At 34.3% G+C, this 14,889-nt stretch overlaps 1 protein-coding gene across 6 annotated transcripts in view; it reads left to right on the top strand.

The window, feature by feature from the left end:
* The window catches only part of LOC126748614 (acetyl-CoA carboxylase), a 108,528-nt gene that overhangs the window by 66,960 nt on the left and 26,679 nt on the right, over positions 1-14,889 (top strand). For 4 of the 6 annotated variants that reach the window (XM_050457980.1, XM_050457976.1, XM_050457971.1 and 1 more), the window contains 3 exons: positions 3,044-3,494; positions 3,543-3,814; positions 14,348-14,567. In XM_050457980.1, coding sequence (XP_050313937.1) covers positions 3,044-3,494; positions 3,543-3,814; positions 14,348-14,567 — 943 coding nt within the window. The remainder of the gene's footprint in view (positions 1-3,043; positions 3,495-3,542; positions 3,815-14,347; positions 14,568-14,889) is intronic. The other 2 variants (XM_050457987.1, XM_050457975.1) reach the window with 1 other exon arrangement.

Below are 14,889 nucleotides of genomic sequence, written 5' to 3'. Positions count from 1 at the left end.
ATTTTTAATTTCCTGGTAAGTGTATCTCACTAAAAGTAAAGCGTATGTTTAATTTAAAAATTTCATTATAAAATGTACGATAACTCAGTTTTACATTTTATCATAATTTTTCATTCAAAATTGCTTATGTAACCACTACTTATTTGTACCATATCCTATGTAAAAAAATTAGTTCGTAAAATCGACACGGGTTCGGGCATTTTTTTCAGAAACGGTCCATTTCATTTTTATGGCATTTATCAGCTACTTTACGGATGCTCTGTACATATTTATGTATGTGGATATATGAAATAAATAAATTTAAAAAAAAATAGTAAAAAGATTGATTAAGAACTTGCTTTGGTAAAACTTTGAGGTTTTTGCTACGGTGCTGCGAAGGTAGTTTAAAATTAAATGTATTAATGATGTATGTATTATGTAATGTATTAACTTCTTAACCAATACTATTTTTAGATAATGTTAGTCAATAAGTTTAATGTTTTTTTTTAAATCCTTAAATTTAGAATTTTTAATTAATTCAGGTAATATTGATTGGACGTTTCAATTAACTAAATGAATTACGCATCCAATTATTTTGCAATTTGGCTTATGGTATATTATAGCCATGTAGGTATGAGTGTATGTTGCTAATTTTAAGTATTTTTGCATAGGGTGGCCCAAATTCGACCCTCATCATTGGGATATCGGAAACCGTAAGAGATACAAGGTCGGTTAATTATGGCAAAGTTGCTAAATTAGATACTTAATAAAATGCCGTTTTAAAATTTTTAAAAATTCGAATAATTCCGAAGATATCCGGAAAAAAACGAAGTCTGGAAAAACACTTGTTATTTATTTTATTATACGATAAGATAAGTTAACACTGTAGGGCACTTTTTCTCATCTACAAGATGGCGTTTTCAGAATTAAAATACGACGTTTCGTTTTTAAGATGCCATCATCAACTTTTTTTTCAAATACGGCCCTGGATTTCTATTACCTTCTTTTGTTGACCTACATTTTTATAAAACCTATGACCTATCAAACTTTTTTATTTTCAACCGACTTAAATCTGAGAATTTTTATAATTAAAAAAAAAACGTAATACGGACCTTTTTTTCGTTATTTTAATTATAAGTATCGACTTATTATTAATAAAAACTAATCCACCTCATGATTTAATTTTATAAAATACCTATGACATATCATCAATATTAACATCAAATTTAATATTAAAAATTCACATTTTTTACAAAACAGTTAAAATTACCGATTATATAAATAACTAAATAAACTATACTTTAAACATTCAACATATTTAAAAAAAACTCCTTTAACAAAAAGCAAAGAAATATATATATACTTTTTGTCGAATCCTGCCACCCAAAAAGCCAAATAATAATTAAACCTTTAACACTAATTAAATTTGTGGTGTAAAATATTTATATTTTGAGGACTTTCTTTAAATACACGGTCGTTTAAATATCCCCATAAAAAATAATCAAGAGGTGACAAATCGGGGCTTTTGGCAGGCCAGCGAACTGTTCCTTGGTTTCCAATCCACTTATTGAGAAAAGTTTGATTAAGAAACTGAGACATAGCAATACCATTATGTAGTGGTGCCTCATTTAGGGCATCAAATATATAGTTTTGTAGCAAATATAGGTATCGTTCGGAATTCAAATTTCCATTATAGAAAACTGGCCCTAAAATTTTGTTTCCATATAGCCTAATCCAAACATTAAATGAATCCCGTCCCGGTCTTCGAATTTGCTGAAGTTCTTGGCTAATATGGATTCTATATGGCCAATACCTATTTTTTTTTAGGCTCTCAGCTTTTTTTTGAGCGTGAGGAACCGCGAGGATTTACCGTAACCTTTAACAAAATGTCTTACTTATTATATTATTGTACGTGACGTGACTTTAAAATATTAAGGCTGCTCTCTACCTTTTTTTCGTTCAGAGTTCAACATTCGAAATTATAATATTTACAAATATTAAAGCATTTGTCTTGATCTTGTTTCTAACATCGCCATTTTTTTTTGCAAAATCAAGCCTAAAATTAAAAAAAAAAACGCGATGTTATGCCCTTTATACATTTATCCCAGGCCCTAAGACCGCAAAAGTTTGGTATTATTACTATTGTCTAATATGAATTAGATAGTCGTAAAACGTTTTATGACGTTACGTGGTACGAACGATTTTAGTAAAATTTTAGGACTGTATTTTGTGTTGAAAAGTCGCGAGGTAGAGAGCGCATGTCATATTTTGACGGCAAGCGAAGGCCATCTTTTGTTTATTTTAACGCCGCCTTTTTAATATTGGCGATCAAAAAATATCAACGCGTTGAATTTTCTCCACATTTGCTTACATTCGCTAGCTTATTGATGAAATTGTAAAAATATACGGGATGCATTAGTTTTTATTAATAATAAGTCAATACTAAATACTGAATTAATACTTAATTAAAAGAAAAAAAATAAAAGCAGGTTCGTATTAAGATTTTTTTTTTTTTAATTATGGAAAATCTCAGTTTTTGCTATTAAATGCTAAAAAGTTTGATACGTCATAGGTTTTATAAAAATGTAGGGCAACAAAATAAGGTAATAGAAATCTAGGGCCGTAATGGAAAAAAAAAGTTCATCATCTCAAAACGAAACGTCGTATTTTAATTCTAAAAACGCCATCTTGTAAAGAGAAAAAGTGCCCTTAACAAAGTGTTATTTATTTTATTATACGATTTTAAATACCTTCATAAAAAAATAAAAAAGATTTTTCCAGATTTCGGCTTTTTCTGGATATCTTCGGAACTATTCGAATTTTTTTAAATTTTAAAAGGCATTTTGTTAAGTGTCAAATTTAGCAACTTTTGCCATAATTTAACCGACCTTGTATCTCTTACGGTTTCCGAGATCCCAATGATAAGGGTCGATTTTGGTTCACCCTGTACAGTCACCAATTATATCTAGGTGTACATTGGTGTTGTGTTCTTTGGTTAATCTTTAAAAAAATATAGCTTGAAATAAATGTTGAAATACTCCTAAAACACAAATTAATATTCCAGATGTGATGATCCAGGAACAGCCGATCGTAGTGGACACATTCCAAAGGACGGGCTGTATGGCCGCCTTCGAAAACTTCCATCAGTTCGAACAATATTCGGACGAAATCCTCGATTTGATCGAAGATTTCTCGAATCCGGTGACAATAAGCGCGCGCGACTTAAACGCCGTGGAATCCGGCTCGGAGTCCCGGAAAAATTCCACTTCGATCAACGTCAGTTTATCCCTAGACGGGCCGAGAGCGGCACAGATCGACGAGAACGTTTTACACGAACCGGTCCACATTTTACACGTCGGTATAAAAGATGACGGCGACAAAGACGATTCCGCTATGAGTAAAGTGTTTCTAAACTTCTGCACGAAGCACAAGGAGGAGCTGATGTCTCGAAGGATTCGTCGGATAACTTTTAGCCCGTTCAAGCATAAACAGTTCCCGAAATTCTTCACTTACAGGTTGGTATTTTCGGCTAATTTAATTGAGCCAAAATCTGATTTGTTTAGTAATTTCGGTAGGGCGAGGGACAGTTTCATCGAGGATAAAATTTATCGTCACTTGGAGCCGGCGGCTGCTTTCCAGTTAGAACTAAACCGAATGAGATCTTACAACCTCGAGGCTCTGCCGACGTCCAATCAGAAAATGCATTTGTATCTCGGTAAAGCCAAGGTGCCCCCAGGCAAAGAAGTGACCGACTATAGGTTCTTTATTAGGAGTATCATAAGACATTCAGACCTCATTACTAAGGAGGCCTCTTTTGAATATCTTCAAAATGAGGGTAAGTGAAATAAAAATAATAATAATTGTTTTTTTATTGACAAATATATATTACATAAAATAATTATAAGTAAAATAAAAACCGATACAGGGTGTTTACTAAACATGCGGAAAAAATTTATTCCTTGGACTAAGGATGTTTTGTCCTTTTATATTTTTGATAGGACGCTTTGTTTCGAAGATACAGGGCGAAAAAGAATTTTGACAATAACAATTATTTATTACTAAAAATTACATGTAATGTTTCTTAATCGGATGCAAGCATCCAATCTTCTCCTCGTCGACTCCCGAAGTCTTCAAAAACACCAGGACCGTTTCTGATTGCGTTACATCCAGCAATTATCCGATTTCTCAAATCTTCTACATCTTCCACTCGAGTAGTATAAACTAATGACTTTAGGTGCCTCCATAGTAAATAATCCAGGGAGTTTAAGTCCGGGAATCGAGCAGGCCCTACGTGAGGTCCTATCCGACCAATCCAGAGATCTCCGAATGTTACTGTTAAAAACTGTCGAGCCAAAATGCACTGGTGCACCATCGTGCTACAAGAAATGCAATGTGAAAGTCCAGAAATTCCTCCAGAAACTGAGGTAGCGTTTGTTCCAAAAAGTTGCGGTATATCTCGCCGGTAAGTCTTCCTGGCAGAAATACCGGTCCGATTAGGAAGTTACCTATAATTGCCACCCAAACGTTTAACGAGAACTGATGTTGAAAGCGATCTTCAAGTGGATTTTCTTCTACCCAAACACGGCTATTTTGAAAATTCCTTATTGCATTTCTTGACAAACTGGCTTCATCGGTAAAAAGAATAAGAGTTAGTACTTGAGAGATTTGAACCAATGTAGGCAAAATACATTGCCAGAATGCAATACGTGGAGAAAAATGTGCAGGAAGTAAAACCTGAATGCGTTGTATGTGGTATGGTCACAAAAAATATTCTCTAAGAATCATCCTAATTGTCCCGTTTTTTACATTTAAAGTATTTGCAATTTTTCGAGTAGAGTATGTACTACGACATGTACTAAACCTACATAAGCTAAAAAAATACATAATCTATTAATAAAAATAATTTAAAAACAAAACATGCCAGGCCCACACACAGAGCAAAGAAATATACAGGGTGATTGACGACCGATGGTACGTTAGCCGTATATGGAAAACGGAACGTAGCATTTTTCTAAAAATTTGATAGGTGATATGATAACAGACAATGCTCTATCGGTCTAAAATATTTTCAGCACTACAGCGTTGCCGGTTATATAGAAAAATGGTAACAACTTTGATTTTCTTCATCTTATATATTTTTAGATGTTTTAATTCCCTGGTTCATTTTGACCTTTTTTTAATCATACTTCCCAGACATATCTCTAGCAGTTTTTGAGAAAAAAAATTTTTTTTTTTGTTAAAAACCAAGGCATAACTAATTGTTTATTTCTCAGCTATTTACATTTCTAAAAAGCTCAAATTTTAAACATCACTTTAAGAGACCATCTTGATTAACTTTCCATAGCCTGGCTTAATCAGCATTATACAGGGTCGTCGAAAATTAAATGAATATCTTTCATTTTCTAAAATGGCGAAAAGAAAATTTTTTGAAATGGAACAACCTATATTTTATTTTATATTCTAAGGAACAGTTAAAATAAGTTATAGTTAATATAACACTCCTAAGTTTGATTGTTTGTTTTAGAAATAAATAGTTATTTTCATGAAATTTAATAATTATTTTAATAATTTTTATTTTGTAAATTATTTAGTTAGCCATGAAAATGTTGCAATGGTTTAATAAATGACAGTGACATATTAAATTAAAATAGTAACATTGTGTTTTACGATCAACTTAATTAAAAAGTCTAAAATGAAAGATATTAACTACTCAAATGAGGTTTTGATGAGAATATTTATTGAATGAATATTTATTATTTGAATTATTTTTTTTTGATCAAATAATATCAAGAACATGTAGAAAATTTAACGAAATATATCTAGATCTACTATCAACGAATCGACTAAAGTATGTAAGGTTACAAAATAATTTTGTTAATTAGGGCTTCAAATTAAAACCTGAATTAAATAAAACAAAGTCAGTTAACAATGAAGAAGATAATATTATGAATGTATTGGCATATTTTACTGCATATCCACCAGCTTCAATTAGAAGTGCTAAGGATGATTTAGGTTTATCTTATTATTCAATTCGAAAAATATTAGCCAATCATAAAATGCAATGAATGAATTTCCAGGGAGGGCATTTTTAATAGATGAAATACTAATTTTTGGGCCGATTTAAATCCACACGCAACAAAAGAAATGGATTTTCAAGAAAATGTTAGTTTCAATGTATTTTACTTTTTAAAAGATAATCAAGTAATTTTTTTAATAGCAAGTAGTAAGTCATTTTTTGGAAAATCTGCTATTGCAAGATTTTCGTACTTGTTAGTTTCAACTTGGGAGTCCCGCCTCACTGTAGAAACAGTGTAATAAGAGAACTATACGAAATGTTTGATGATGGTTTAGGCGTATGGGACCATGGGATTGGCCGGCAAGATTTCCAGATCTGAAACCCCTTGATTTTTATTTGTGGGGTAATATATAGGAAAGGGAGTACGCAACACTAGTAAACAGTAAAGAAGAGCCATATCAGCGAGTTGTTACCTGCGAAATTAGAAAAGCGACGAATATATCCACCCGAAAACGATCTTAAACATGTTTTGAGAATAATGGTAGTCATTTCGAAAATTTCCTATAATATTACTTTCTTTTTTTTTCATTAGCTTACTTAAACGTATAGCTAATGAAGTATTTTGTAGTTTATGTAAATAAGCTTTTTTTATGTATGGGTTGTAAATCTAAATATGTGTTAAATTTTCTACATGTTTGTTAAGAAAATTCGCTACTTTAAATAATATTAAAGTACAATACATTTTTTGACCGTACGAAAACTCCTTCTTCTTGCGAAAAGAGCCAGACGGTTTTCCGAGTATCTTCTTCCCGGCTTGAAAAATAATATTTGTACGTATTTGGTAGTTAGTTAAGTTTTGGTTGTCGATTAGTATTCGTTACGATGACATAAGTTTAAGTCCGTGGCCGTCGTGGATTGTAATGATATTTTATATCAGCAGAATTTACCATTTTATGTGTTTAATACCGTGATAAATGTTAATTGAACCAGTGATGTACAGTCTGTGTTTTTAACGAAATAAAAATCCGATTAAGATAAATTTGAGTCGCTTTTATTTCAAACATTTTTGGTCTTCGAGCTCGGATTTTTGGTTTTTGGGTCCTTCCATGTGAACTTTTAGTGTTTTCGTGCATGGTGTTGCACGATTGGTTCTTGGATAAAACGGTATAAATTGGTAAACACAATTTGGGGATTGGAAAGTGAATTTGATGTGTGAATTCCAGTGTGGACTTTCCAATCGTAAATAGTCAGGCCCGGACTTGGAATTTGTTTAATTTGGGAATTTGTCTATTGTGAGAGGCAAGTTACAAATAGCTGGCTTATTAAGCGTTTTGCTGTGGATACTAAACGCGCTGTGAAGAGCTGTACGCTATTTGAAGGGTTTATTTGTGGGAACCCAGGAGGTGTTGGTAGCTGGTGGCCTTATTCCTTATTGGGTGGGCTCTTAAGCCGCAAGTGGCTTAAAAAAGTGGACTTTTTTGGACATCGCTTCGTAGTGTGGAGTGTGGCGAGTAAGATTTGGTGAAAAATGTAAAGAACAGGTAACATAGGTTAAGAATTTTGTGGCCTCTATATTACTATAAATTTTGGTGCATATTTGTGTTTGCGTTACGTATTAGGATACAGGGCTTTTATATAGAATTGTACAATGGAGGAAGAGCTTAAATTGTTAATTAAAAAGCGAGGGGCTGTGAAGGGGCGAATCACTCTTTTCAGAAAATATTTGGCAGAAATTGAGGATAAAGTTTCTAATTTGGGGGAAAATGAGCTTTTAGATGAAACCCTTTTTATAGAGTTAGAAACTAGATGTAACAAAATTGAGGAAATCTTTGGGGAGTTTGAGGGTTATCAAACTGAGATAGAATTAAATTCTAATGAAGAAGATTTTGAATTGAGGCTTAGTGAGAGGGATGCTTTTGAAAATGATTATTTTAAAGCGGTGAGTAGGGCAAAAAAGATATTAAAATCTCGTAAGGACGGGGATAATAAAAGCGATATTTCGAGTGTATCTGAGGCACCCTCAAACATGAATTCTGGGGCAAGTTTAAATGTGAACAACGCGGTTCGCAATGTGGTTACGGAAAATCTTTCAAATAGTGTTAAATTACCGTTAATTAATATTCCAACTTTTGATGGGTCTTATAATAAATGGCTGGAATTTAAAGACACATTTGAGAGTTTAATCCATAAAAATCAGGGTATAAGTGAAGTACAGAAGTTTCATTATTTGAGAGCGCAGTTATTGGGGTCTGCTAAGCAAGTAATCGAATCTATTGAGTTTAGCGCCGTAAATTACAACATAGCGTGGGAGTCATTATGTAAAAGATTTAATAATAAAAGAATACTTATCCAAAACCACATTTCGGGAATTTTTGAGGTTTCTCCTTTGCGACATGAGTCTTCTGAGGGCTTGAGAAACTTGTGTGATACGATGTCGAAACATTTGCGGGCATTAGAAAATTTGGGCAGACCGGTGCAATCTTGGGATGATTTAATAATTCATCATGTAGCCTCTAAGTTAGATCGTATTAGTTTAAAAGAGTGGGAGAGTCTTAAGGTTAAAAATGAAACTCCTTTGTTGTCAGATTTTAAAGAGTTTATTAAAGGTAGGGCTGATCTGTTGGAAACTCTAGAACATTCTAGGAGTCCCAAGGTAGAGAAAGATCACATTTCAGGTAACTGGCGTAAACCCAAGGAACAAAAGGCATTTTTAAGCGTTGGTAAGAAGTGTCCAGTGTGTAAAGACCTTCACGAACTGGTAAATTGCAAAAGGTTTTTGAATTTCCCTGTTCCAATTCGAGTTAGTATTGTAAAAAGAAATAGGCTTTGTATGTGCTGCTTTTCCTCTAATCATTTTAGTATGAAGTGTACTGCACCTAAGTGTGCAAAATGTAGTATGGATCATCATACATTATTACACTACTCTAGGGCCTCCTTAGAGGGGAGTAGTGCTCAGGTAAATAAGGGCCAGGAAGTTGTTGTTAGTACTACGAGTGGAGGTACAGAGCAGACTAGTATCACTATGTCTACGAGTAGCGGTAAAAATTGTGGGTATCGCGGCCAACAGGTTTTGCTCTCAACAGCGGTGGTCAAGGTTAAGGATGTCTATGGTGAACTACATGAATGCAGGGCTTTATTGGATTCGGGTTCGATGAGCAACTTTCTGACGGAAAAGATGTATAACAGGTTAGGGTTGCAGTGTAAACCAGTCGACGTTTCTGTGGTAGGGATTAGTCAAAGCGCATGCAATGTAAAAAAAAGGTGTGAGGTTGAATTTTTGTCTAGTTTGGGTAACTTTAAGGCTTCAATCTCATGTTTAATAATTCCGAGCATAAGTGAGGAACTTCCACTTTATGAGGTCAATTTGAAGGCACTGAATATCCCTGGAAATATTCAGCTGGCAAATCCAGGCTTCCATATCCCAGAAGAGATTGATATGCTGATTGGGGCTGGATTTTTTTGGAAACTCGTGCGAGATGGGCAAATATCGTTGGGCAATGGTATGCCATGCCTCCAAAATACATGTTTGGGTTGGATTATTTCTGGAGAGTTCCAAAATAATATATCTGGTGGGAAAAATTCTAAAACTATTTGTAATTTTGCAATGGATTTGGATGAGCAAAATCAGTTGCAAAAGTTTTGGCAATGGGAGGAACCAGGATTGACAAAAAATGAGAATTTGTCTTCTGAGGAGGTAATGTGTGAAAATTTGTTTGTTTCTACAACTTCTCGTGGTGAGGATGGTCGATTTGTGGTGACTATTCCTTTGAAAGATTCTGTAGATAAACTTGGAGATTCAAAACAAATGGCTTTGCAAAGATTATTTTCCTTGGAAAGAAGGTTTCAAAAAAGTGAGTCGTTGCGTAAGCAATATGGCGAATATATGGCCGAATATGAAAGAGTGGGCCACATGACTAAGACTAGTGATTTTCAGGAGGATGAGGTGTCTTTCTTTCTTCCACATCATGGAGTGATTAAAGAGGACAGCTCTACAACAAAATTAAGAGTTGTGTATGATGGGTCGGCACAGTCAAGCAGTGGCGTCTCCATTAATGACTTACAATACATTGGACCTAAAATACAGGATAATCTGTTGTCGATTCTGTTACGATTTAGGCAAAACAAGGTGGCATTTTGAGCAGATATTGCGAAAATGTACAGGCAGATTTGGTTGAGGGATGATCAGAGGTCATTACAAAGGGTCTTGTGGCGAAATGATCCATCTGAAGAGGTTGAGATCTATGATTTAAACACGGTGGTTTTTGGTTTAACATCTAGCCCCTTTTTAGCCGTCAGGTGTCTAAAGCAGCTTGCGTTGGACTACCAGGCGAGTCATCCGAATGCTTCTAGAATGATAAATGCTGATTTTTACGTGGATGATCTCATTTCCGGTTCGTCATCTCTAGAAGAGGCAATAGAGGTGTGTAAAGAGACTTCTAGTATTTTAATATCAGCAGGTTTCGAGTTAAGAAAGTTTTGCTCCAATAACAAGGTTTTTTTGAGTCAGATGGGTCCAGATAATCCAGATATAGAAGGGCATAATGTTGTGTTGGATCTAGGTGAAGGTGAAAAAACCAAAACATTAGGACTATTTTGGAACTGTTCTTTGGACGTGTTTACGTATAAAATTGGATCTTCGTTGAATAATGATGTGATAAGTAAAAGAAAAATACTCTCTGACATTGCTCAGATATTTGACCCGTTGGGTTGGCTAAGTGCTAGTATCATAATTCCTAAAATCATCTTACAGAAACTGTGGTTGCTTAAATTGTCGTGGGATGATGAAATTCCAATAGAGTTAAGGAATGAGTGGTTAAGGTTTAAAAGTGAAATGTTGGAATTTAATAGTCTTTTAATTCCCAGATTTGTGTCATGTGAAAATCCAAAAAGAATGGAATTACATGGGTTTTCTGATGCAAGTCAAAATGCATTTGGGGCTTGCGTCTATATCAGAACCGTTGACAGTTTAGGTTGTTTGCAGGTTAAATTACTATGTGCTAAAAGTAGAGTGGCACCAATAAAAGCTTTAACTATACCAAAATTGGAACTGTCAGCTGCATTATTACTCTCAAAACTGGTTCAGGAGGTTTTAGAATCAAAGGTGCTACATTTTGATGAAATGATTTTATGGTGTGATTCAACTGTAGTGTTAAGTTGGATTAGGTCGCCGGCAAATCAGTTTAATCAGTTCGTATCAAATCGAGTGGCTCAGATACAAACTTTGGTAGATTGTGACAAATGGCGGTATGTAAAATCTGAAGATAACCCCGCTGATCTGGTGTCCAGGGGTGTCTTTCCATCTAAGTTAAAAAACAACAAGATGTGGTTTAATGGTCCTGATTGGTTGGGACAGTTGAAATATTTTGTTAAAGATGTAGAAATTGTGAGTTTGGATAAACTTCCAGAAACCAGAAAAAAGATCAAGGCTCATGTTTGTGTTGAGAACATTCCCTTTGAGCTACTTAATAAGGTTTCAGATTTTGATAAATTAAAGAGGATTTTTGCTTGGTGTAAAAGATTTCTGGATAACTGTAGGAGCAATAAACTTGGGAAATTGCGTCGTTTTGGAGAGTTATCTGTGGACGAATTGAGAAATTCTGAGAGGGAATTAGTGAAAATTGCTCAAGGTGAAAGTTTTTCTAAGGAGTTGGCTGTTCTAAGGAAATGTCAATTCATAAAAAAAGGTAAATTGTCAGGGTTAAATGCTTTTCTTGACAAAGATGGTATTTTGAGAGTCGGTGGTAGGTTGAGGTTGTCAGGTTTTGAGTATGACAAGAAGTTTCCTGCCCTATTAAGTAGTAAACATATTTTATCCAGGCTAATTGTGAGGCACGAACATAAAATATTGCTACATGCTGGTCCTCAGATGGTATTGAGCTCCATAAGAGAAAGGTATTGGCCTATTGGGGGGAGAAATTTAGTAAAGAAAATAATTTACGAGTGTGTGGTATGTGCGCGAGTTAAGCCGTTATCTCTTGGGATTCAAATGGGCAATCTTCCAAAATCACGTTTAACGATTCAGCCTCCTTTTAATATTACGGGGGTGGACTTTGCGGGGCCGTTTAATCTCAAGATTGCACAAGGTCGCGGTAATAGATTATATAAGGGTTATATATGTTTATTTGTGTGTTTCACGACACGTGCCATACACTTAGAAGTTGTCACAAGTTTGTCAACAGAGGCTTTTATAGCCACACTTAGAAGGTTTGTCTCGCGTAGGGGAAAACCAAGTGAAATTCACTCTGACAATGGTAAAAACTTTTTGGGAGCCTCTTCAAAATTAAAAGAATTTGGTCATTTTTTAGAGGATAATCAATCCAAATTGGAAGGGTTGGTCAAAGATGAGGGTATAGAATGGCATTTCATTCCTGCCTACTCGCCTCATTTTGGAGGCCTTTGGGAGGCAGGCGTCAAAACTGTCAAATATCATTTAAAAAGGGTGGTTGGCAATCATAATTTAAGTTATGAAGACTTTACAACGATTTTGTGTCAAATAGAGGCCATTGTCAATTCACGTCCTTTAACTCCGATGTCATCCGATCCTCGCGATCTGGATGTAATTACCCCTGCACATTTTTTAATAGGTAGGCGGCTTACCTCGGTACCTGATAAGAACTTACTTAGTGTTAGTGAAAACAGGTTAGCGCGTTTTGAAAAGCTGCAACAAATGCAGCAGAGCTTTTGGTCTAGGTGGTGTAAGGAATATGTGGCTGAACTTCAAAATCGTGTCAAGTGGAAGCACAGTAAGGACAAATTAAAGGAGGGTGACTTGGTTTTGATCAAGGAGGACAATATTCCACCTTTGGATTGGCGAATGGGACGAGTATTACGGCTTTATCCAGGTGTCGATGGAACCAGTCGTGTTGCAACTCTTAAAACTTTACGTGGTGAAGTTACTCGTTCTTTTTCTAAGTTGTGTCCGCTTCCAATCGAAGCAGATATTAAATAACGGGTGCATGTTGTTTGTGTAATGTGTTAATTTTAATTTAATTACGTTTAGTTAGGTTTACAGTTGTTTTGAGACTATGTTAGTATATGTCAACATAGTCATGGTTGTAACTGTTTTATGTAAGAAGAAAGTAGGATATGTTAGGTGTTAGGGTTTATTATCTTACAAGTATTTTTTGGTTTGTTGAAAGTCTGGATTCTTTCAAGGCGGGGGGGATGTTAAGAAAATTCGCTACTTTAAATAATATTAAAGTACAATACATTTTTTGACCGTACGAAAACTCCTTCTTCTTGCGAAAAGAGCCAGACGGTTTTCCGAGTATCTTCTTCCCGGCTTGAAAAATAATATTTGTACGTATTTGGTAGTTAGTTAAGTTTTGGTTGTCGATTAGTATTCGTTACGATGACATAAGTTTAAGTCCGTGGCCGTCGTGGATTGTAATGATATTTTATATCAGCAGAATTTACCATTTTATGTGTTTAATACCGTGATAAATGTTAATTGAACCAGTGATGTACAGTCTGTGTTTTTAACGAAATAAAAATCCGATTAAGATAAATTTGAGTCGCTTTTATTTCAAACAATGTTCTTGCTATTATTTTGAGCACATTGGCCATAGAAAATAAATAGTCCTATCAAAACTTTGATAGTAATAATGTTCCTTTTTTTTAAATTAAGTTTATTATAAAACATAATGGTAATACTATAACTAAAATTATCACTGTCATTTATTAAACTATTGTGACATTTTCATTGTTAAGCATCGAAGTAGCTATATACAAAATAAAAATTTTTAAAATTATCAAATTTCACGAAAATAAGTATTGATTTCTAAGATTTAGTAAATGAAGAATTTTAATTTAATTTTTAGACGACCCTGCATAATGCTGATTAAATTGGGTTATGAGAAGTTAACTAAGAGGGTCTCTTAAAGTGATGTTTCAAATGTGAGCTTTTTAGGAACTTAAATGGCTGAGATAAAAACAATTAGATATCCCTGGTTTTTTACAAAAAACACGCAAAATATTTTTTTTCATCGAAAACCTCTAGAGATAGTTATAGTATGATTAAAAACGACTTAAAACGAAATAGGAAATCAAAATATCTAAAAATATATAGGATGATAAAAACCAAAGTTGTTGCCATTTTTCTATATAAGCGGCGACATTTTTCTATATAAGTGCTGTCAATATTTTAGACCGATCGAGCATTGTCTGTTATTATAGCTACCAAATTTTCAGAAAAATGCTGCGTTCCGTTTTCCATATACGGCTGACGTACCGTCTGTCGTCTACCACCCCGTATACATAAAATATAACTGCACTTTCATTAAATATTGTATAAAAATTCATAATAATAATAATAATAAAAACTATTAAAATTGAAACTTATTCTTTAAACAGGTGAACGGGTTCTTCTGGAAGCAATGGACGAGTTGGAAGTGGCTTTCTCTCATCCGCAGTCGAAGCGCACCGATTGCAATCACATTTTCTTAAACTTCATACCCACTGTGATAATGGATCCGGCCAAAATCGAAGAAGCCGTTACTAATACGGTACTTCGGTACGGCCCGAGGCTGTGGAAGTTAAGAGTTTTACAGGCGGAAATTAAAGTACTTATTAGGTAAGACTTAGTTATTTGTTGGTATTTAGACCTGCTTAATTAAAGTTCATTATATACTAATAATATTAATTTAAGTTCACTATAAAAAATATTTCGAAAACTTTAGACACAGAACTTTATAACAGAATCGCTAATTTATTAGTCACACCACGATACACTCACAACGGTATGTTCTTGCGCATCCGCCCGGCCATCGCGTGACGTAATGCGGCAGACAAGGTTCTCAGGCGCGATGCATAATTAGATGGTATATTTGATATTTCTGCGATTTTTTGAAGGATACTAGATATTTTTGGTACATAATAACTAGTATTTAATAGTT

The sequence above is a fragment of the Anthonomus grandis genome, chromosome 2 (genome assembly GCF_022605725.1).
Source record: "Anthonomus grandis grandis chromosome 2, icAntGran1.3, whole genome shotgun sequence".
Lineage (NCBI taxonomy): Eukaryota > Metazoa > Arthropoda > Insecta > Coleoptera > Curculionidae > Anthonomus > Anthonomus grandis.
This window is presented reverse-complemented; position numbering and strand designations above follow the sequence as displayed.